Source organism: Peromyscus eremicus, chromosome 3 (genome assembly GCF_949786415.1).
Source record: "Peromyscus eremicus chromosome 3, PerEre_H2_v1, whole genome shotgun sequence".
Classification (NCBI taxonomy): Eukaryota; Metazoa; Chordata; class Mammalia; order Rodentia; family Cricetidae; genus Peromyscus; species Peromyscus eremicus.
Window position 1 is genome coordinate 3370295 of NC_081418.1, and position 24011 is coordinate 3394305.

Here is a 24011-nt window from a genome sequence, read left to right on the forward strand (position 1 = left end):
TAGTGTACTTGTTACTGTTATGGAGTTTGGGACCCCTGGGAAAGACCGTAGTCTAAGTCCAATTAAAGATTTATTGATTAGCTGCTAGCTAGATAAACAATCTCCGAGCCAAATTTGAGATTGCTGTGAAGGAGGGTATGGGGAAGGACTTTTAAAGGGGAAAACCACTGAAGACCTTCAGTATCTATGCCAGCAAGCAAAAACTGTTCTATTCTGCCAAGTTAAGTGGTTAAGGCAACTCAAAACAATCTCTGAGTATCTGTGTAAGTAAGTTAAAAAGCAGTTAGTCATATCATAACACGATAGTCACAGCTGTACATTTTTGGATGGGGGTGACTGAGTCAGGATCATTGGGAACTTATCTTTCAAGGACTAGAATCAGAGACAAACAGCTGCTGCGTACCAAGATGGATTCCCAGCATAAAATGGAGCTTCTTTAACCATGACAGTTACCTAGCATGCCTACAAACACGATACTGATTTGTCTCAATGCTTGTGAACTCTTGACCTTTAAGATAATGTGCTGTTTCATCCTGTTGGCATCACTGTCCTTAATCGTTGTTGTATCCTACCATAAGGAACTTGTTTGAGTTGTCTTTTGAGTGTCTTTTGTTTGACCCTGATAGTATTAGACTATGTTCCATGATGAAACTATTGGAATATAGCTTCAGAGAGATCTTTATTTTGGTTAATTTTTCCATTCTAGGTATAAAATCTTGATGTTCACAGTATGAATGGAGCTGAATGCATCTTGCTCCATCTCACGGTACATGAGAATACTTTTTGCAGTATCAATTACTCTTCTACTTCTGTGTTACGGTGACATTTGGTTTATCATAGCACTTATCACAGAAGTATAATTAATCTCTCCTGCTAATACATTAAGTATTAAACATACTACTTCAGCCTGTTGTAACATTTCCCAAAGTATGTTCTGTCTGATCTTAGGAAGCATTATATTAAAAGAAATTTGAAACCAATTAGTTTGGGAACTATAGAGTGATTTGAGGGTAGTGAGTTCTGTGAGTATAGGATTTAACAATGCAAATAATGTGCAGTGTGGCGGATTGTCCAAGAGGCAGATAAGGAAGATGTTGCTCAATTTATTTTTTTTATTTTATATTTTTTAAAGATTTATTTATTTTGTATACAGTGTTCTGTCTGCATGTATGCCTACGCTCCAGACATGGGTGCCAGATCTCATTATAGATCGTTGTGAGCCACCATGTGGTTGCTGGGAATCGAACTCGGGACCTCTGGAAGAGTAGCCAGTGCTCTTAACCTCTGAGCCATCTCTCCAGCCCCTGCTCAATTTATTTTGACTTAAATTTTTTCCACTTAATTATACTTAACAAAGATTAGTTCTTTAGGCACAGTTTTATCTGGTAAGTGGTTCATTATAAATGGAACAGGTAATGAAAATGAATATTTCCCTTCCTCTGCCCCTTTTCTCTAATCCTACAACAGCAGTGGGTCTTAATTCTGTAGACCTACCTACCTGGAGTAATCCTTAGTAAAAACTGTAGAGCCACAGCAGATTTGGTCTGGGCTACTTAGACTCCTGTTTGGATGGTCTGAATGGAAGCTCCTGCAGCAGTTTATATGAGCCTTTCTGCTATTTTAGTTTTACCCAATGTAAGTAATTAGAAGGAAGCCAAACAAGTTTTGGTTAATTCAGATGTGTTTCATGGCCCCATCTCTTTCTTTTTTAAATTGCTGATGAATGAGTAGCAATGATATGTTAGATTTTTTTAAATATAAGGCTATTTAAATAACCAAGACATGTTAATAGCTTTGACATTTAAAATATGAAATAGCTTTTCTTGCTACTTCTAGTAAACTTAAAAATATATATACAAGGAAGGTGCTTTAGTTTTCATAATTACATGATTGAGTCAAGGTCTTGTTTTGGAATAAGAAGTCAGTATATCCTGTGATTAATAGTAAAAGCATGCAAATAGGTATTTATGCTTGCTTATCCTACAGTATCAAGGAAAAGGAAACATTGGGTAAGTCATTGGGATGACATAATATCTAACATCTATTGAACCTTTAGGTGTTTGTTATTATTGTTAACTGCATTAGCACATTTCATCCTTATAATTACCCTCTTATTATACTATTTCACATTTTTAGAGCCAAGTTCAATTTTCTGAAGGGTTTTGTATATTATTGGCTTTACCAAGCTCTGACAATTTCCCTGTTGGGAAGCAAGTCCATAGAAGATCAGTAGAGGCAGAAGTATCAAAAAATGAGTAGGCATTTAATGCCACCCTTCCCATCCACCTGTTCTGAGTCAAACAAAAAGGTCAATTAGTGGGTTTTGTATGTATTTAAGGATGTCCAAATTACTGATAAGGGTTCAACTGTAATGTTAACCTATCTGGATTTGAATTTCTATGTTTTATCATTTGCTATTTACTCTTGTATGAATCTGTTTTTGTACCTATAAAGAGAACAGTTTATTATCTACTTCATAGTGTTGTGAAGATTGGGTTAGTATGTTCAATGTGTGCCTGGCATCTGTTGCTAGCTCTTTATTGTTACTGCTGTTGTTACCATTTTTACCAACATTAACTATTTTAGCTAGCGAAGAGTTAGAAACCAGAGTTCCTGGTATCCAATAGCCAGGTTTGGATCTTTCATCCAGGTCTCAGCTGGTCCAGGTTGCAGTGGTCGGATGGTTAGTGGAGAGTTAGACATCTTGTTGTAGTCTGACTTTGGGTGCCTCAGAAATCATGTTTTGTTTAAATAACTTTTACTTAATGTCAGCCCTTTAACCCAGTTTTTGTACAAAGTATTTCTCAAACAAAACTCCTGACACAGACAATGTTATCACATGATTTCTGAGTAGAAAGATTAGTGGAGAAAACTCTAAAAAGGAAAACTTCGTCACAAAGCTCTATTATAATAATAATGAGAAAACCTGGAGTTCAAAGTAATAGATTGGAGTAGGAGATTTTTAGTGGTGGGGATGGGTCCTAAACCAGGGATCTGAAGTTCTCTGACTTGATTGGTGCTTAGTTCCCTTGCTTTCAAATACATAAAATATATAAAACAAACTACTTAAAGATGAATATGGGGCCGGGCGGTGGTGGCGCACGCCTTTAATTCCAGCACTCGGGAGGCAGAGCCAGGCAGATCTCTGTGAGTTCGAGGCCAGCCTGGACTACCAAGTGAGTTCCAGGAAAGGCTCCAAAGCTACACAGAGAAACCCTGTCTCAAAAAACCAAAAAGAAAAAAAAAGAAAAAAAAAGAAAAAAGAAAGATGAATATGGGCTTTCTGATTTAGTTTGTTTCTGTAAGTAAGCTATTATCTTAAACTGAACACATAACACTAGATTCCGTTTTGTAAAACTGCTTTCATTTCTGAGTACATAGAATTCTTTTCCTTAAAGTAATTGGAGACAGAATAAAACCAATGCTGTGTTGTAGTATGTCTATTGTTAAATTTTTAAATCATACTACATCAGAATAGATGTGTAGATGTACATTTTACTTAAGCATTTACAGTTAGCATTTAGATTGTCTCTGACAGTTACAAACCAGGTTGATATAATAATTTGTGCACAAACCTTTGTATAGGCTTATGTTTTCATTTCTCTTGGGTAGATTACTAGGAATGAAATTGCTGGTTCATAATTGTAAACTTTTTCAGAGTTATTGCTTCATTTTACATTTTCACAAGTAGTAAGTGTGCATAGATTTTTCCATTTCTCCATAGCTTTTCTTTCTTTTTTTTTTTTATCTTTTTTTCTTTTTTTGAGTCAAGGTCTTACTGGGTAAGCCCTGGCTAGCATGGCATTTGCTTTGTAGACCAGGCTGGCCTTGAACTCAGAAATCTACCTGTCTCTGATTCCCAAGTTCAGGGATAAATGTGTGAACCACTGTGATCAGCGTCTCTCCATCCTTAACTACATTTGTTGTTGTCTATGTCTTTTTTTTTTTATCATAACCATTCTTAATGTCAGAGAAATGGTATCTTTGTCACTTTAATTTATGTAAGTATTTCTTTTGATCGATTACTTTGAACATTAGTTTGAAATGCTTATAACTTTAGAAGTGCTGGATGAGACTTTTAAACTGGTATGACTTAGAGTAGCTTCCTGGAGATGCCAACTGTCCTGTGAGCTAAAATCTGAACTGTGATTCTTTTCATGTAAAATAAAAAAGGGAAGCACTGGTGATGTGTTTGGGGTGGTAGAGATCTTATAACTTTTCTTTTTGGTATGTCACAGTAAAAAAAAAATTATCTGATAGATATTGATTGGCAAAAAATATAAGAGATTTCCATGTTTTCTTAAATCCTAATGCTATCTATGATTGGATGGTAGAAGTACTGTATAATGAAGTGAATATTTAATTTACAGCTTGAATCAGCAAAACATCTGTTCGGTTCTTGTGTGCATGTGATCTTTTTGTTTTACTAAATTGATAAATTCCTGTTTGAGGAATTTACAGGATTGGTAGAACTCTAAAGCCAGTTACACTTGGGCAACAAGTCCTGCCCTGCACTTCCTTTGAAATAAGTACTGTGAATGCACACCATCATGTTATGAGACGCTCCTTTTTCTCTACCCTACATGAAATAACTTCCAGGATGGCAGACAGTCTTTTATATACAAAAGTAATAAAATTGGCATGAACTTGTAATTTTGAATACAAAATAATAACAGTTATTAGAATCTGATTAAAAATGAATCTTAACATTTAAAGTGAATATATTTCAATTAGATGACGTAGTTACCTAATTTTTTCTATGTAAACAAGTAGTTTGAAATATTTTTTTCTATAAATTACTATTGTTATTAGTTTCAGAGACAGCAGCTCCTAGGAAAGTAGCATTTTGTAATGGCAACACAAAAGAATGAAGTAGTCTACATGTTGCAACATGGATGAATCTCAGAATGCCACACTAAGACCCAGTGCTGTAATTTCATATCTAATAGGAATTGCAAATGAGAGGCAAATATGTAAGTCTATAGACAAGAAGTGATTAGTGGTCTGTACTGGAGGTAGAAGTAAGTAGTGATTACAAGTGAGTTATGAGATTCTTTTTATGGTAATGAAAATGTTCTGTGTTAGAATGTGGAGATGGTTGTGCAACTGTACAACTTATCAAGAACTGTTGAATTGTATACTTTAAATTATAAATAATAACTATAAATTAAATTATAAATATGGCATCTATCTTAGCCCATTTTTTTTGATTTCTACAAAATACCTATAACCAGGCATTGAATAAGGCAAAGAAGCTTATTCAGTTCACAGTTCTAGAAAGCACAGCACCAGCATCCACTAGTGTGGTAAGGATGTCTGGCTACCTACATCACAGCCTGACTGATGGGAAGACCATGGAGAAGGAGGGGAGATGTAGCAAGACAAGAAGCCAGCCTTGCTGTTTGTAATAGTGTGCTCTCCTGGGGACAGACACAGTCTAATGAGAACTAGGTTAGTCCCTTCGGAAGGCATTGTCCCTACTGATCTGATCACCTTCTCCCAGGCCCTACTTTCCGAAGGTTCCAGTGCTTGGTTGCCACACTAGGGACTAAAGCTTCCAGCACATGGAGATTTGAGGTCCACATTCAAGTACAACATACGTTGTGTTTCATTTGAACAGCTTCAAAAAAATAGTCACAGTTCAAGTAAATTTCTTTAAATAAAATAACATGACAAGTACTTAAATCTCTAAATACGAAAGGCTACATATTCTGGGTATTCTGGGGAAACAGAGTAAAATGGTTTCCCAAGATGTTTTGACTCTCAGTAGGCTTTCCCTTCTATATCCACAAAACTGCTTCTGGCACTCCCAACCCCCTCCCTTTGCTGTACATGAAGGACATTATTAGTAATTTTTATACTGGACTAGTAACTTAGATATTTATAGGCTATACTTTCCGAAGGACTTGAAATAATTAGACATTATATAATACAAATGATAGTTTACTGCAGTTGAGAAAATAAATGTTACCATAGAGAAATTGACTGTGCTATATAAATATTTGTTATTAGTATTTAGTTAAACTACGTATATGAAAGTTGTTACAAATTAAACTTGAAAAGCTTTGCATAGAGGAGACACTTGAGTTTAGTCTTTCACCTCAGTTCTGCTAGCCTTGTGTAAAACAGCAGCATGTCCAACTGCAGAGATTCTATGTAACTGGTCTCCATCAAAATAACACTTCTTGAATTGTTGGATCAGTGTTGAAATAAAATTATGTGTTTTGATTCCATTACAAATATGATAGAGATAATGGCAAGTGATGGACAGTTATGCAGTTATGCTTATTAACAGAATCCAGATTCTGGCTTAAAAGCTCATGGACCTTGGGCAGTACACCCTCAAACTCCCTGTCAGTCAGGGTCCTAATTTTTAAAGTGAGAGCATGATGAGTTGGGTTTTTTGTTTTGTTTTGTTTTGTGGTGAGGGGGTGGAGAAAATTCTAGCACACTATCTGAGAGCTTTAATATACATATGTAGTTTTTTACTAGGACATGCCAAAGAGGAAAAAATAATTGCATGATTACTGTATCAGTTATCATACTGTCAGAAACTATAATATAAATTACTTTTTATTTTTGTATGAACAATTAGAATTTTTGTCTCATAGAGAGATAGGTCCTGTTTGTACTCTAAATCATAGTAACTTAAAAGTTGAACAGGAAAGAAAGCAAAAGAAACAATAACCAAGGTCTCTTTGGAGCTGGATGTTTCGTATTTGAGTCTGCTTCTGTTATTTGCTGTCTTGAAAGTCTAAGTAAATGATTGACCATGTCTTCTCTTTTCTTTAGAATAGATTCACCATCTGCTTTAAGGATTGTTGCTAGGATTAAGTGTCACTCTGTGAGTAAGTAGTTGTCACAGTGTAGTCTTTCACCTCAGTTCTGTCTAGCCATGTGTAAAACAGCAGCATGTCCAACTGCAGAGATTCTGTGTAACTGGCCTCCATTAAAATAGCACTTCTTGAATTGTTGGATCAGTGTTGAAATAAAATTATGTGTTTGATTCCATTATCCCAGCCTCGTGCTTCCTGTGACTGTGCTTGACTCTAGCAGGCAGCGCGTCCTGAGTGCTTAGCTGTGTGTACACTGCCTCAAGTTGTCCACACACTTAATCATCACAAAAACTCTGTGAAAGAGCATACGCTGATTTTATAGTTCAGAAAACAAGGTTCCCAGAAAGCTAGCATGCCCAGTCCTGTGGTGAAAACAGGTAAGGGAGACTTCAAACCTGGTTCTCTGAGCTGCAGCATCTGGAACCAGCTTCTGGAGTGACTACAACCACAGATGCCACATTCGCACTTTTCCCTTACCTGGCTATGGTTATGGAAAGTGGCGGTAAATTTGTCCTTTGTGGCTCATTCGATACTTGGACTGCTACCAAGAAGTAGCAAATGCTTAATAAATAGTAGCAGCAGTTCTTGTTTATTAATGCAGTTGTGGTTCTATTTAAGTTTTTACAAATTTGATTCTCATTTCTTATTAGTGTATATAAGTGCAGGTGTGTGCATGCCATGGAGGACAACTTTTGTGAGTGGGTGCTTACCTTCCACAGTCAGCTCCAGGGATGGAACTCAGATTGGTGGTCTTGCAAGGCCATCTCAGCAGCCCAACAATGATTTTAAATTAAACATACTGCCATTTTTGCTTAGTAGCAGGGATACTTTCTCAGTACGCATCCTTTTGTTAATGTTAGAGTATACCTAGATGAAATAGATGCTATAGATCAGTGTGCTATAGATTCAGTGTGGCCTCTCAGTATAGCTGGGATGGTGAATATGAGTTGTGCGAGGCTTCTCCCAGGTAATCTGTACAACTACAGTAGACTTTACACAAATATTAGTAAACATAGTAACACACTTGGGACTTACCGGGGATTAAGTGCTGTCTGTTCATTGTTGCGTGTGCTGTTCCTTGACACAGCTGGTAGCACAATACGTTTGTGTGGGTCAGTATCGCACAAACAGCAGTGATGCGTGTGTTGCTCTAGGATGGCTCTAAGGTCTCTGGGTGGTTAGGGATTGTTCAGTCTCCTTATAATCTTATGGGTCATATATGACGTGTGGTCATAACATAGTGCTTTGTTTACCAGATGTCAGCAGCGCATGGGAAGTGTTTTTACTTATGGGTAGGTTGTGTGGATTAATGTTTAACTATGTACACAGCTCAGAGAATTTTCACTAATGTTTATGAATGCTCTTTCTTATAGTGTGGGGTAATAAAATTCATGGGTTTTGGAGATTTTCCCCCATACATGTGTTATAAAAAAGGAGCAACAATATTTGGTGATAAAATAAAGATAAAGTTTGTATTTGGTCTTTTACTGTAATTCACTTATTTAGTGTGAAAGGATGTCATCTTTAGTTTTTAAGACCAAACTTTATTTTTTAAGTAAAGTATAGCTTTTGAAAGCTATTTTAAATAATTTAATGATTTGGCCGGGCGGTGGTGGCGCACGCCTTTAATCCCAGCACTCGGGAGGCAGAGCCAGGCGGATCTCTGTGAGTTCGAGGCCAGCCTGGTCTCCAAAGCGAGTTCCAGGAGAGGCGCAAAGCTACACAGAGAAACCCTGTCTCGAAAAAACCAAAAAAAATAAAAATAAATAAATAAATAATTTAATGATTTGAACAATTTTTTTTTTAAGATTTATTTATTTATTTATTAGGTACACAGAAGAGGGCACCAGATCTCATTACAGATGGTTGTAAGCCACCATGTGGGTGCTGGGAATTGAACTCAGGACCTCTGGAAGAGCAGTCAGTGCTTTTAACCTCTGAGCCATCTCTCCAGCCCCGATTTGAACAATTTTTAATAATTTCTACTCTGATAATTGAAATAACATTTGTCAAAAATCTAAATGATCAACAATTGAGTAGTGTTAATTTGGCTTTAAAACCTTTATTAGAAGAATTAATATGGCAGGTTTGTTAGAACTGATTGTTGTATTTTGATCCTCTGATGAAAATATATTTGAACTACTTTCTTATTACTAATCGAATACTGAATCTTTCCTGTTCCCACTTGTAGGGTCTTCACAAGTCATGATCCAAGGTTAGTTTAAGTAGAAGAGTAGAAGTTAAATTATCTTTGCTCAGATGACTCCTTAGAAAAGGTTATTAATCTGGCAGCATCTTAATTAATAAACCCACTGAGAACATACTCCATGTACCAGCAGGCTGGAAAGTAAACAGTCCTTGTAAATTATGCAGGATGGTGTGGGTTTCCATTAACAGCAATGTTCTCTTTAAAGTGGGGCCAGGAAAAAACACTGCTGTACTGCTTCTCCTTTTCACAACACTTGTGAACTGCCAACTGCTGACAGCCTCGACATAGAAGGAGAGGGTAGCTCTGGTTAGCCTCGGTACACTCTTTACAGCAGTTTATACAAACGTTTCTTTTGAGCTTGTAATGTGGATTTTGTTTCTGTCTGTTTATCATACTTTTCTTTGACCTTTGTAAGGAAGAGACAACCTGCTTGGCTCAGCTGGAGTTAGATGTCTGCCCTTGGGTCTCTGGCGGAGACGAGTATGCAGGATCAAGTAACATGGACCTGGTGTGTGGGAGTCACTTTCAGAATATTGCAGGACTTCTGCCCATGCATAGTGATTGGTTGCATTTTACTGAAGAGGGAAAGAGCTAGGTCCAGAATCAACTAGGTACATGGCTTTAAATTTAAGATTGAATTCATCACGTCCTTACAGATTAGAGTTACATATTAGTTACATATTACATATTAGAGTTAATGTGGGATTTGAAATGACACATTGTAACTCTGTCACTGCCTAGAGAGTGGACTGAAGGGAAGGACATCAGTGGCGACTTTTCCCTCAGGAGGCAACCATTGTGCAGAGGCAGGAAGGCTCTCTGGGCTTCCTCACGAGGTGCTCTCTCAGTCCCACTGCCCTTCTGTGGGTAGACTCTCCTTTCTGTCCTCCTGTTGCTGTAGGGCTAGTGAAGTTCTTGCCTTCGTTGTATTCTGCCCAGGAGTCTTACCCGAAACCCCGCTAGTTTCTTGTGCCAACGACATGGCTTGGTGTTTTGGTTCTTCACCTTTTTTTAATGTTGTGTGTGTGTGTATCTGTGGGTCTTTTTGTGGTATTTAAATTTTTGACAGTTTTGAGAAATTTCTTAGCTAAAGGTTTCTCCTGTGTATCCTACAAAAACAAATAGAGGCTTTATTCAGTTGAACATCTGTAGTTGTTTCTCTACTGCTCGGCTCCTTCTACTCTCAGTGCTTTATATGAAAATGTGACTAAAACCACTCTGCTTAGACCCAGTGTGACCCGTGAGTGAGAATACTAACCATGTTTTTCTCTTGAATTTTCCTAAATGTTTTATCACAATCATAAAAGTAATACATATCTGTTATAAGACAATGGAAAATGCAGGAAGTAGAATAGAACTTGAAATCAATTTCTGATCGCATGGTAGTGAATTTCTTTGATCCTAGAACTGGGGAAGCAGAGGCAGGGGAATCTCTATGAGTTCAAGACTAGCCTGGTCTACATAGTGAGTTCCAGGCTATCCAAGGAGAGTCTATCTCAAAAAACAAAACAAAACAAAAGCAAGCAAACAAAAAACTCAAAAAACCAAAATTATACAGTTGCCCTACTGTTAACACCATGACCTTTTCCAGACAAGTTTAGAATGTTTTATTTAAAAAATAATTCCTATTGTAATGTAATACACCAAAATACTCTCACTTTACTAAATGACCTTTAAAAATGTGTGTGTGTGTGTGTGTGTGTGTGTGTGTGTGTGTGTGTGTGTGTGTATGTGTTTTACTGGGGATTGAACCCAAGGCCTTGTGCATACCAAGCAAGTACTCTACTACTGAGCTGTGTCTCCAATACCTCTAAAACTACAGTTATTTCTTTACTAGTTCTCAAGGTAGATTTCTGTGCAGATAGAGACATTTTCAGTCACTTGGGACATCAGTGCCCTGTGTTCAGTCAGTCCCCGCTTCAGCCCTTTTTCACTCTGTGAAGATACTACTTTGTCCTAGTCGGGCTGGTGGCCGCAGTCCTTCACCTTTCTCACCCTTATGTGCCCTCCGTGCGCTCTTGAACCTTGGCATCTGTGCTAGCTCACCATCACCTTTCTTCCAGACAAGCTGACAGCCCTCCCTCCAGAGTCTCCTTTCACATCCCGTGGATAGGCTATGCCTGACTCCTCCCACGTATCTGGGTTCCCACTGGATCTGGCACCCTGGGTTTAGTCCCCATAACCCTGTTTCATCCAATTTGCTATAGCAGTGAATTGTCTAGGAGAAGTACGGGGGCCAGGGGAGAGGAATCAATCAAGATTAAACACTATTTATCTTACCTGTATAGAAACAGGTGTATTGTAAGGTATTTGATGGCAGGGTGCTTACTTTATGCCCCAGGATCAGCAGTGGAATTTACATACATACATACACACACCCTGCCATCAGATACCTACCTATCTGGTTTCTAAGACTCCTTACTTTTTCAACTTTGAGTCTTCTCTATTTGAATATTTATTTGTCCATTATACTTTGTTCTTGGTTTCTTCAAGTTATTTAGTTTCTCTAGATGATCAAATAGGCAGTATAACATATGAACACATAGTTTTTGCTACCGAATTACAGACTTTTTATATTATCCACTTTCTTGAATTCTGGTTATAATTTCTAGTTGTTCTCTTTAAACCTTTTTTTATTGTATGTCATGATTAAGGATACTGGTGTAGTCTTAGTATTTAATCCACAAATTCCCTTCATTGTTCTTTTGTCTGTTAAGTTCTGTTTTACTCATAAATGTTGTATTGATGTTATCCCTTGCTGATAGTGTTTATTTGGTTTTGTTTTAATTATGACTGTGAATATTTTTTCTTTAGTAGTGACTCCATAGAGCCAAATTCTCCAGTAATCATTTTCTTTCATTATATTAAAAACTATTCTTCAAAGTTTTTTTTCAAAACTTGAGTCAGTGTTTCACCATATCATTGACTGGTTCTTCCTAAGTTGTAGGAATATGGTCATGATTTGTAAATAGATTGTTTATGTGGCCTGTACCATATACTATATATATAATAGCATATACTAGTCTTAGGGTTAGTGCAGGGAAGGGTGTGGGTTTGGATGATGGTGGGAAGATTTTTATTGGTTTTAATTAATTTAGAACGAATGGAATTTTCAGTAGTTAATGAAGTTTTCTTATCTGTTGATTAGAATTTGTTTCCGCCCCCTCTACACACACTTTTATTTTGTGTGAGTGGACATGCATGTAGTGGTGTGTGTCTTTCAGAGGACAACTTTCAGGAGTTGGTCTTCTCCTTTCACCTGTGTTCTGGGAATTAAACTCATGTTGGGCTTGTATGACATGTGCCTTTACCTGTTGAGCCATTTTGCTGGCTGAAGAAAAAAGTCATTCTCCACCCGAAAGATTTCAGGATCTTTTAAAAAAAGTTTTATTTGCATTCTAGTCAACCAACTCTATTTTCTGTAGTAATACCTTTTGTTATGATACAACCCTGGTGATGACTGATTGTAAAAATAAACAATAATTAAATCATAGAAGTTTACAGGATGTAGAATTAATATTTATTTCATAATTTAGAATTATTTCCACAATTAGAGTGTATCTGAGTAATTACCTGCTTTCATTACCTTCCATATAGTACTAGAATTATAGGGGGATATTTTAAAAAATTATAATTGAGTTGTTTATTTATTGGGGGAAACATATATTCACTGCCACATGTTTGTGTAGGTCAGAGAACAGTTTGTGGGAGTCAGTTCTCTTTCCAGCATGCGGGTTTCAGGGATGGAGCTCAGGTCCTCAAGCTTGGCAGCAAGCTCCTTTACAACTAAGCCCAGGGGAATATTCCTAATAATCATGTTGAAAACTTATGATTCTGCCTTTTATCTTTTTTTTTTTTTTTTTTTAATTTTAAAGACAGATTGAATCAAAAGAGTCAGAGATTTGCTTAAAAACAAACATGGAAATAACTACTCATTCACAAGTTAGAAGCTGCAAGAGTGTGGTTTCCCCGGACCACACCTTTTGGTCTGACATCATCATCATGTTTCACAGTGAATCATGCCACATGATTCAACTTCTTCACCCAAGTGTCTGGCGTACACACTGACTCCTTTGAGAAAGGAAGGCATAGCTCAGATATTCCTAGATTTGTCTGAAAGGCAATAGTTACAAGCATTGTGAGGAACTTAGATTTTTTTTAGAGCTTGAGAACTTTTATTTTAGAGCTAAACATTTTTTAAAAGCTAGAATAACTAGATCCTGTTAACTCTGGGTGGAGATTTATCTGAATGTACTCAATTTTAGTGACTCTGTGTATCTATTAACTCTTCCCTCTTTGTACTTTACAAGTATGAATGAAAGTACTTGTAAAAAATTTAAAATGTCCACTAGGACAACATAATTTGGGGTGTGTTATAGCTTTCTTTAGTTGGTGTTTTAATATTTTGTTCAGACATCCATTATTTTATGTTGTAACTTTATGTTTTATTCTTAACTCCTTGATTTTCTTTTTCATTAAACTTATAGATCATTAAGGCACAACAAGCTGCATTTTAGGGACCCAGGAATTGAACTCAGGTTGTGAAAACTTGGCAGTAAGCCATCTCAACAGCCCCCTCATGACATTCTTGAATTTTTCACTTGTCTTTGGGATATTCTTGACATGGATTTAACTGATACATTTTTGCAAACAAATATAAACATAATTATCTAATATTTGTCAAGAGGGTTAAGCTAGGGAGGGATTTGAGCTGTCTATGTTATCTTTTTGTATAACAGTTGATATTTATGAGAATTAGAAACTAGCCTTTCAGTTTCTTAAATGAGATTCAGAGAAATAAGAGCATAGTAGTATTAGGAGAAAAGGGTTTAGAGTATGGTAGTTTAGTATGTCTGTTTATTAAAGAAATCAGGCAATTAAAAGTTGTCAATCTGGGCTTCCTTCTACTTTTCCTAAGTACATTTATGAACTTTTAGTCTTTTATCTAGGCACCCAATCTTTATATAGTAGACCTTTTGCAAGCTGAACACTGTCTATTCCTTTGGATACCCCAGCTGCCTATCTTCTGAATGTGGTGACCTAAGCAGTAATTCAACTCCTAAAAGAAGCTTTTCAGTTTGTGTTTCAGAGACACTTTCCTAGAATTTATAAATGGTGCCTGTTTCCCATTTTGTCACCTAATTACGTTAACATTTGTATGTCTGATCCCATCCTTTATTTCAAACTGTCTGTAGGAGACAGAGCTGATCTTGCAGATCCCTAAGTAGAGGCAGTCTTTCTACCTGTTGGTTTTCTCTTTTTATCTCTTGCATTCTCAGTCTCCCCTCCTCTCCCTCTCTGTCTTCTTCATACTTCTTTTTGTGTTTTGTTTCTATTGTGTGTAGAAAGATACAAAACTTGAGAATCACAGTAGAACGGAATCGATTTGGGAAACATGTTTTCTTTCTTAGATGATTCATTCATATTATTTTGAAGTTCAGCAGACCTGGGTTTGAGAACTGATTTATGCAGTAGTATATGGAGTGTGGGCAAAAGTACAGTGTCAGTATAAAGCAGCAAGGAAAAGTGCTGTTCTTTCCATAGGTGTTAGGGATGGTCAGTAGTTTGTATCTGTGGTATATACTCACAGTGTGTGTATATGAAAGTATGTTAGCTGCAGATCAGTAGGTCAGGGAGTCTCAGGAATATTCATTTCAGTCTTAATCTTTTTGTTAGTATAAATTCTTTATCTCAGTTTCTTTTTATTTCTGTATTGATTTAAAGATGTGGCTGTACCCTTGTTTTTCTTGTTTTGTTTTTGTTGATTTTCACCACTGAGTAGCTCAACATTTGTTCATAAAAATAAGAGGAAAGGGAAAATAAATTAGATGAGACCATACTGGAGATTGAGAACACCAAAGAGGAATTTTGTATCTTATGGGTTGAGTCTTCTCAAAGTCAATGGCTATGTACACTTCCAGGAGTGGTGATGTTCATAGGGTTAGGATTTGAGACTTGTAGGATGAGAATATATAATTATTTTTGCTGCCACTATGGGAAGTATTGCAAGAGAGAGGATTACTAAACCTGTTGTTGAAGGCATGAAATTATAGATGAAGGATCAAGTTGTAGAGGGCAAAATGCTTGTGTGGGCCCTGGGAGCAAAAGGCTGACAGTAGATCAGCTCTGGTTAAAAACAAACAAACAAACAGCAACAACAACAAAAAAAACAAAAACAAAAAGCCCAGCCCAGCATACTGCATTCAGATATCTCTGGAAGTGCAAGAGTGTTGATAAAGTTGCTTACTGTATTAGACATAAGACAAAATTATTGGTTACAAGAGTGAATTAAGATTCCAAGAGCTTTTTGTAGTCATACCTTTTTATTGGAACTGCCGGTTCTCCGATAATGACATGGAGACTCACTATTAATTATGAAAGCTTGGCCAATAGCCTAGGCTTGTTTCTAACTAGCTCTTATAACTTAAATTAACCCATTTTTATTAATTTGTGTTCTACCTCATGGCTTTATTACCTCATCTCCAGAGTGCTCATCCTACTTGCTCTATGTCTCATGGCCATCTCCTTCTTCCCAGTGTTCTTTCTGCCCTGAAAATCCTGCCTAGCTATTGGCCATTCAACTCTTTATTAAACCAAACCAAGTGACACATCTTCACTGTGTACAAAAAGATTATTCCACAACATTTCCCCTTTTGTCTAAATAGAAATGAAAGGTTTTAACTCTCAAATAGTAAAACTATATACAGTAAGAACAATTATCAAGTATTGTCTGAATAGAAAGGAAAGGTTTTAACTTTAACAGATGAAACGATATACAGAACAATTATCAAGTAAGAATTACATTTGCAATGTCCAGTCCATTTGTATTTGGCAAATTTAGAGAAAATACTCCATTATCTACCCTCTCTTGATGAGTAAAAGTTTTGTACCTAATTTTTCTTCTATCATAACTAAGGAAAACTGTAACTATAACTACCTAGTCTTCAGCTCCATCAAAGACCCAAGCAGGATAAAATATTACTTGGGTAAACAGGAAGTGCAGGGTAAGCTACTTCCAAAACTAAGAAATGACAGAGACATCTGGCTTGTCTGGGCAGTCACCCCAGGGTCCTCTGTAATGTTCGGGCATCCATCTTTAGCCTATAGGCTTAGAATATCTGACAGACTTTTCTGTGAAGCTGGAGTTTTGAAGGACTGTCCTACCCTGTCTTGGCAAAGTTTGGCAGATGCTTTCCTTTGTGTCCTGCTTGTCCAGTTTGGACAGCATACTACTGTCAGCAGTTGAGGCAATGGCCGTTTCTTGCCCGGTAGCTTACTTTTGCCACAAAAGAAGCAAACTCCATATGGAGTTTCTTTGATGCCCATCATCTTCTCTAAAGTAGATTGTTGCTGCCAGGAGCAGATGTGTCTCATTGTCATGAAAAAGCCTTATGTTACTGAAACATATTTCTAACTAGGTCTTATAACTTAAATTAACCCATTTCTATTAATTTACGTTCTGCCTTATGACATTATTACCTCATCTCAGAGGTGCCCATCCTGCTCACTCTGCATATCATGGCATCTCTGCCTTCTTCCCAGCATTCTCTCTGCCCTGAAAATCCTGCCTAGCTATTGACTGTTCACTTTTTTTTTTTTTCAGTTTTTTTTTTTTTTTTTTTTTTTTTTTTTTTGGTTTTTTCGAGACAGGGTTTCTCTGTGTAGCTTTGCGCCTTTCCTGGAGCTCACTTGGTAGACCAGGCTGACCTCGAACTCACAGAGATCCTCCTGGCTCTGCCTCCCGAGTGCTGGGACTGTTCACCTTTTTATTAAACCAATCCAAGTAACACATCTTCACAGTGTACAGAAAGATTATTCCACAATAGCTTTTATAATGTGGAAGTAATGTATTCCCTCATGAAACATCGTTTGTGATATGTGGTTGGGCATCTTTAGAACCATCCAGTAGTTCCTTACTGATGTTTGAGAAACAAAGCCTTATTTCGATTTATATTTGTCTGATCCAAATCCCAGCACTGGAGGCATTGAGGGAGGAGCAAAGGGAAACAGTGAAGAAGGAGATGAGATTATAAAATCAAAACCACTTAAGTTTTTTCTTAGTTGAAGACGTGCTTCCTGAATAAGATTCCTGTTCTATCCTCATAAAGGATGCATTGAATTGTTTTTTAGGTTTTGTACGACATCAAAACAGTGACATAGCTAATATCTCCCTGATTTTTGATGGACAACTGTAGCTGAACTCGACCTTATCATTTAATTTTTATACAGCAGAAATACAAAAAGAAACAGCTATCAAGTTTGTTGACTTCTAGATGTTTCTGTGTCACTAGTAAAACAGAAACCAAGAAGCCTGTTTTTTTTTGACTGTTCAGCTCTGCAAGTTGTTCCTGATTCGTGGTTCTAAGACTATACAGCATTGTATTATAGTAGAAACTGCTATTTCTCTCCCCATCAATGTGAATAAAAGTTTCTCCTATAAATTTTATCCTAGGAATTTGTAATAGGAAATCACCCACCCATCCTTTTCTTAGGGTTTCTGTTGTTTTCACAAAGTATCTCAAGAAGTCACCCACTTTTATATACTGCTTTATACAGGGTTTCTTCTTCCTGTCTGCAGAACCTGTGGCTATTTGGTGGTGGTGTCTTAAGTTATGCTGAGTAGTGAATACATTTGCATAGACATTGGCTTTATTTTCTCTCATTTTAGGGTTGTGGAAAAGTTATTTCCATGTCTGTGCACTTGAATCACCTTGAAGCAAAACAGTGTTCTCTAAAAAAGAACTTAGGCGTTCTTTCGCATATGAAAACAACATTTAGAAAACAGTCATTTAAAAATATTACTATGTAACTAATAGTTTGGGTTACTGTTTCAACAAAATGTTTGATATATTAGAATGATTATGCTATTTTATTTTATGTGAAAGGGTGTTTTGCCTGCATGTATGACTGTCTTTGTTAGGGTTGCTATTATGTGAAGAGACACCATGACCAGGCACTCTTATAAAGGAAAACATTTAATTGAGGTCGCAGCTTACAGTTCAGAGGTTCAGTCCATTATGATGGTGGGGAGCATGGCAGCTGGGAGCATGACGGTGTGCAGGCAGATGTGGTGCTGGAGAATTCTACATCTTGATCCAAAGATAACAGGAAGTGAACTGTCTCACTTGGCATGGCTTGAGCATCTATGAGACCTCAAAGCTCTACTCCGCAGAGACACACTTCCTCCAATAAGGCCACAGCTCTCAGTAGTACCACTCCCTTGGGGACCATTTTCTTTTAAAGCACCACAGTGACCAATTTAAGGTCTTTGTCTTTTTGTTATTTTAGATACAGGGAATTAAGTGGAAACTAAAGACAAGATTTAAGCAAGTAACTTGAGTAAAAACACTAAAGAATGGCTGGTCATTACGCCCTGGTTAAAGTGGAGTTCGAAGAACTTTCCAGTCTAATAGTAACAGACAAGCAGCTGTGTTTTGTTCACCCATTTCACAAATTTATTTACTGATTAAACCATGTGTGGTGGTTCACATCTATAGTCTCACAACTCAGGATGCCAAGGTAGGAGGGTTGCTGTGAATTTGAGGCCAGTTAGGCTACAGAGTGAGACCCAGTCTCAAAAAGAAACAACTTTGTGATCTGCATGTTTATGAATTTGTCATTTGGAAGATTTTTTTTCTTGACTATACTAGCACTGTGGTAGTTCATTTATTTAAACTGAAGGACTCCCTTTAGGGCATGGTTTTTAAATTTCAGTATTATCTTAGATGGATTTTTGAACCTCACACCCATATTTCTGATCTAGTAATTCTGCTATGAACCTGGAAGTTTCCATTCTCTTAACAAATTGCGAAGATGATGCTAATACTGGTCATTCTCCAAGCAGCTCATTGAGAACCACTGCAACACAGTATTGATCTCTGACATCTGTGACAGAGCCAGTGTGTGTTCAGTGAGCACCCTGGGACTTTGAAGAGCTGGCGTCTCAGTGCCCATTTAACACAGTGCTGTCTGTCTGTCTGTCTTCATAGATTGGAGCCTATGATCAACAAATATGGGAAAAATCTGTTGAACAAAGAGAAATCAAGGTAACAACTTTTGTTCATTTTGTATATTCTAAAACAATTTTATAAATTGTCAGTCACTTGCCATTTCATGTATTTTTACCATATTAGTTAATACTTATTTTTATCTGCACTTTTTAAGAGAAAAACCTATGATTTCAGTCTTATCTTTTAATTTTTTGTTTTCCTTTTTAGCATATTCCATCTTTTTTAGTTTAATTTCTAATGATTATTTTGTTGCCAGCTTTCCCCCTTTCACTTGTCACCTTGTACTTCTAGTTTGCTTTTCCTCCCTTTGATGCTGTCATTATTCTGTACAGTTTATTAAACTGGTAAGTGTTCCAGGACGTTTACCACCTGAGTGAGACTGTGCAAACGCCGCTTTACCTAATAGAGATCTGCTGTTTGGTGCTACTAACAGAGGGACTTGGGTGCAGAAAGAGTTGCTGAATTTTAAAAGGGCTTTAGGAAATAGAATATTAATTCAAATGCTTTTATAGCTGGCGTTTTCCTCTTGGACATGTGACTACTTGTGTTATTCTGTTTGAATATTCTCATAGACTATCTTGCTAGCATGAAAAAAAAAGTTTTAAAACTAAATTTGTTGTTTCTCACCATTCTTTGTTTGATAATAAAATTTATATATTTTTCATTTGCTAAGATACTAATCAGTATGTTTTTGCACGAGCTAAATTTAGTTTGAGACTAGAGAATGTTACTATAATTACTTGCCATTTTCTGTTTAATATGGAAATATTTATATTAGGTTAAAAACAGTCCATAGTTACTTAAAAATCTGCTCAAAAGATTTGTTGCTGTTCAGACCATATCATCTATGAAAGAGGAGATCATTCTTCCATACTTAATGATTTAACCTTTGAAGTTTTTTATGAAGAATTATTACATTCATTTAGCAAAGATCTGGCATATTTTAAAAATAGGATTAAAGGTCACAAGGACAGAAAGATAAGTAAGCTCTAGTTTTTTTGGCCAGGTATTTTATTGTAAATGAGATAAAATCAATGAAGAGATAGGCACATGTGTTCAGTCTCTATAGGGTAATGTAGAAGGAAGATGTGCGAGGAGGTTAGGAAAGATTTCATAGGCAAAACATCTTGTGAGAGGAGTTTGATATGTTCTGGAAGTCAAAGGGAAGACATCCCAGACAGATGAAAGGCATATGAAAATATTCAGGAAGGGAGTGAGGGAGAGGAGACCGAGTAAGGAACCCTTGAGAATTTGCTTTGGCAATTGGGTTGAGGAAGTGGTGGAGGTGGTTAACAGTAAAGCTAGAAAGACAATTGTCAGTGTATGAAGGGGTTTGAAAACTAACCCAGGGATTTAGCCATGACTTTATAACAGTTGAGAGGTCATTGAAGGATTTGAAGCAGAAAATTAAAATTATATTTTTATAAATTCCTTAAGGCAGTGATAATATGACAGAAAATATTGGAAGAGAGGTTTAAAATTGTTTTAGAAATAGCCAGGTAGTTCTTGGGAGTCCTTGGTATATAACATTTGTGTATGTATAGGCGTATGTGTATGTTGTATATAATAAGTATTATGTGTACATAAATTGAGTATTGTACATATTATATAGAGTCTATAAATAAATAGATTTTCATTGAATGATGAAAGAAAATGACCAAGAACAGAACATTGAGAAATGCCAGTATTTAATGAATATGTGAAGAAGAAAGCAAAAAATGGGAGTTCCATTAGCAGGCAGTCTGGTGAGGTGTCAAGAGCTCAAAGTGAAGGAGCCATAGAGATGGTGATTAGTGGAGGTAAGCTGCTCTTCCAGAGGGCTCTAGTTTGATTCCCAGCACACTCCAGTTCCAGGGGATTTGACACCATCTTCTGGCTTCCATGGGCATTGCATGTACAAAATACACAGACTTACATGCAGGAGAAACACCCATATAAACAAAATTAAAATCAACGTTAAACAAAGAAGAGAAAGAGGAGGAAGAGGAAAAGGGAGAAGGGGTAGAATAGGCAAATGAATAAGAAGTTACAGAGCTGTGTCATTCCTCAGTCTGGGAATAGGGATGTTTAAAAAAAAAAAAGTGCTGAGAAGGTTGAAGGAAAATAGAACTCTGTTGCACACTGCTGTGACAGTGTCAATTAGTATGGCCAGTACAGAAAATAATCCAGCTATTCTATGCTTGGTTATAAATCCAGAGGAAATAAAGTCAGTATACCAAGGAAATATCCAAGTCTACATTCTTAGTACTGCACTCTTCACAATAGCTAGGATATGGAAATCTAAGTCTCCAACAGTCAGTGATGGCTCACCTGTACAGTGGAATACTTATTCAGCCATAAGACAGAATTACATCTTACAACTTGTAACCATCTTAATTGAATTAGAGCTAGCTTTAGTTACTGTCCTCTTGCTGTGATGAAAAATCATGACCAAGGAAACTTAGAAAAGGAATCATTTAATTGGGGGCTTTTTTTTTTTTTTACAGTTTCACAGGGTTAGTCCATGATCTTCATGGCAGGGAGCGTGGCTACAGGTAGGCAGGCATGGTGCTGGAGCAGTAACTGAGAGATTATATCCTGATCTGATGGCAGGAGGCAGAGAGAGAGAGAGAGAGAGAGAGAGAGAGAGAGGGAGAGGGAGAGGGAGAGGGAGAGGGAGAGGGAGAGGGAGAGGGAGAGGGAGGAGGGAGGGAGGGAGGGAGGGAGAATATGAATGAGAATCAGAATAAGAATGAAATATATTGCAAGATTCTGCTTCAGCGAGAGAGGAAGAGAGGAGACTGGGTATAGTTTGGGCCTTTCAGACCTCAAAGCTCACCCTAGTGACACCCCTTCTCCAACAAGGCTGAATCGAATCTACTTCAACAAATCACATCTCCTAATCCTTCCCAAACAGTTTCAGTAACGGGGGACCAAACATTCAAACATGTGAGCCAATGGGGTCATTGTCCTAGAGAACTCTCACTAGAGACCTCATTATGTTAAGTGAAATAGGCCAGCTACAGAAAGACACGAACTGCACAGGTTCATCACACATGAGCCTAAAATGTTGATTACTGGAGGTTGAAAGTACAGTGGTGGATATTAGAGGCTGGTCAGGGAAAGACAAGGAAAATAAATGGAAGTTCAGGAATGTTACTGCACACTATCTTGACTGTAAATAACAGCAATGTATGGTGTCTTTTAAAATCCCTTCTAGGTGAAAGGATTTGAATATTCTCATCATTAATAAATGATCAGCTTGTGAGGAGACAGATATATTTACCATGATTTAAACATTATGCATTGCAGGCATCAGATTATGTACAGTTTGTACGTATTACAAACAAAAAACCCATACAACAAAAGTTAATATAGGATTTTTTTCTCTCAGTATCTAACAGGCTTTTGAAATCTCAACAAAAAGTTTATGAAGTCATTTATAGAGGAATCTAAAGGTCTGGAAATGAAACTGGTATTAGTGTCTTTGATAGAATATAAATGTGATAGTATTTCTATACACAAGAAGTCTAGATTACTGAACAGAAGCATGCTGTAATCTAAAATGTTATTTGGTTTTTAATCTCATTGTCTATATACTTGGAACTTAAAGAAAATACAAAAATTTCTGCTACCAAAGTTGTTGCATTGTGGGAATATATTGTCAGTTTTATAATAAAGAATGCCTTTGATTCTTGAGGATTAAGTTACGTGTGTACTTCTTTGTACTTTTTTATTGTTCATGAATAAGGACTTCATCCTGCTTTTTTCAGAAAGCTAGTTTCCTGCCTGTTCTCCTTACTCAGGCTCTCCCATGCCAGGCAGGCACTCTTAATACTGAACACCCAGTTATAGTTAGTACGCAAAGCCATGTTAGTTTATATAAAGGTGGTTTAATCCAAATCAATTTTAAACTTTCCATTTTATAATGTCCGCTTAATTAAACTCATGTTTTATGAATACTCATACCTTTCATAGTATCTTTCATTTTTGTGACTAAAATTATTAATCCTTTGGTGAACGTTTTTGATTAAAAAACCCTTTACATCTTCTTATAGGCTTATATACCTTAAAGTGAATTTTATTTATTTATTTTTTTTTTATTTTATTTTTTTTTTTTTAAAGAACTTTTTTTTTTTTTTTAAAGATTTATTTATTTATTATGTATACAGCATGTATGACCGCAGGCCAGAAGAGGGCACCAGATCCCATTACAGATGGTTGTGAGCCACCATGTGGTTGCTGGGAATTGAACTCAGGACCTCTGGAAGAGCAGTCAGTGCTCTTAACCCCTGAGCCATCTCTCCAGCCCCTTATTTTTATTTTTTGAGACGTGGACTCACTGTATATGCCTGGCTGCCTTTATAACTCACTATGTAGACCAGGCTGGCATCAAATTCACAGAAATCCCCCTGCCTCATTTTCCAAGTGTTGAGATTAAAAGTGTGCCACCACATTAGCTCTAGGTGGATTATTTATTGAAACTGGCAGTTGTAGGGTGGCTCTACAATATAGTTCAAGATCAAATCATAAGATATAAGCCAGGAGATGACTCACACATCTATAAGAATAGGAACGACCCTATGGGAAAAAGACAACTTACTGTCTCTCTAATAAGAATCAGATTTTTATGCTAATAAAGGTATCTATATAAATTTTGTACAAATTAAGTTAGTGCTTTATTATTGAAATTATATTAATGTGCAGTTTCAGAATCACTGTTCTGGTTTGGAAAATGTTGAGAATGTGTATAATCTGTTAACTGCTCTATGGTAACATTAAAATGAAATGAAGAATGGATGTTATTATTTTGGCACTTTATAGAGAGTCATGAAGACTGAATGTTTGAATACTGAATGATTGCTGCTAGTGGCTCTTAGGGGCCCCTGGTCACAACACTGTTAGTTAGCTGGCCAGCGCACATTGTTATGTACCCTTCTCTTAAAGACACCACTTATTTAGCTGATCATGGGGCTC

At 36.8% G+C, this 24011-nt stretch overlaps 1 protein-coding gene across 2 annotated transcripts in view; it reads left to right on the forward strand.

The window, feature by feature from the left end:
• Phtf2 (putative homeodomain transcription factor 2) overlaps nt 1–24011 on the forward strand; it is a 114921-nt gene that overhangs the window by 47349 nt on the left and 43561 nt on the right. For both annotated transcript variants that reach the window (XM_059257245.1, XM_059257246.1), the window contains exon 3: nt 19035–19091. In XM_059257245.1, the coding sequence (XP_059113228.1) occupies nt 19035–19091 (57 nt within the window). The remainder of the gene's footprint in view (nt 1–19034; nt 19092–24011) is intronic.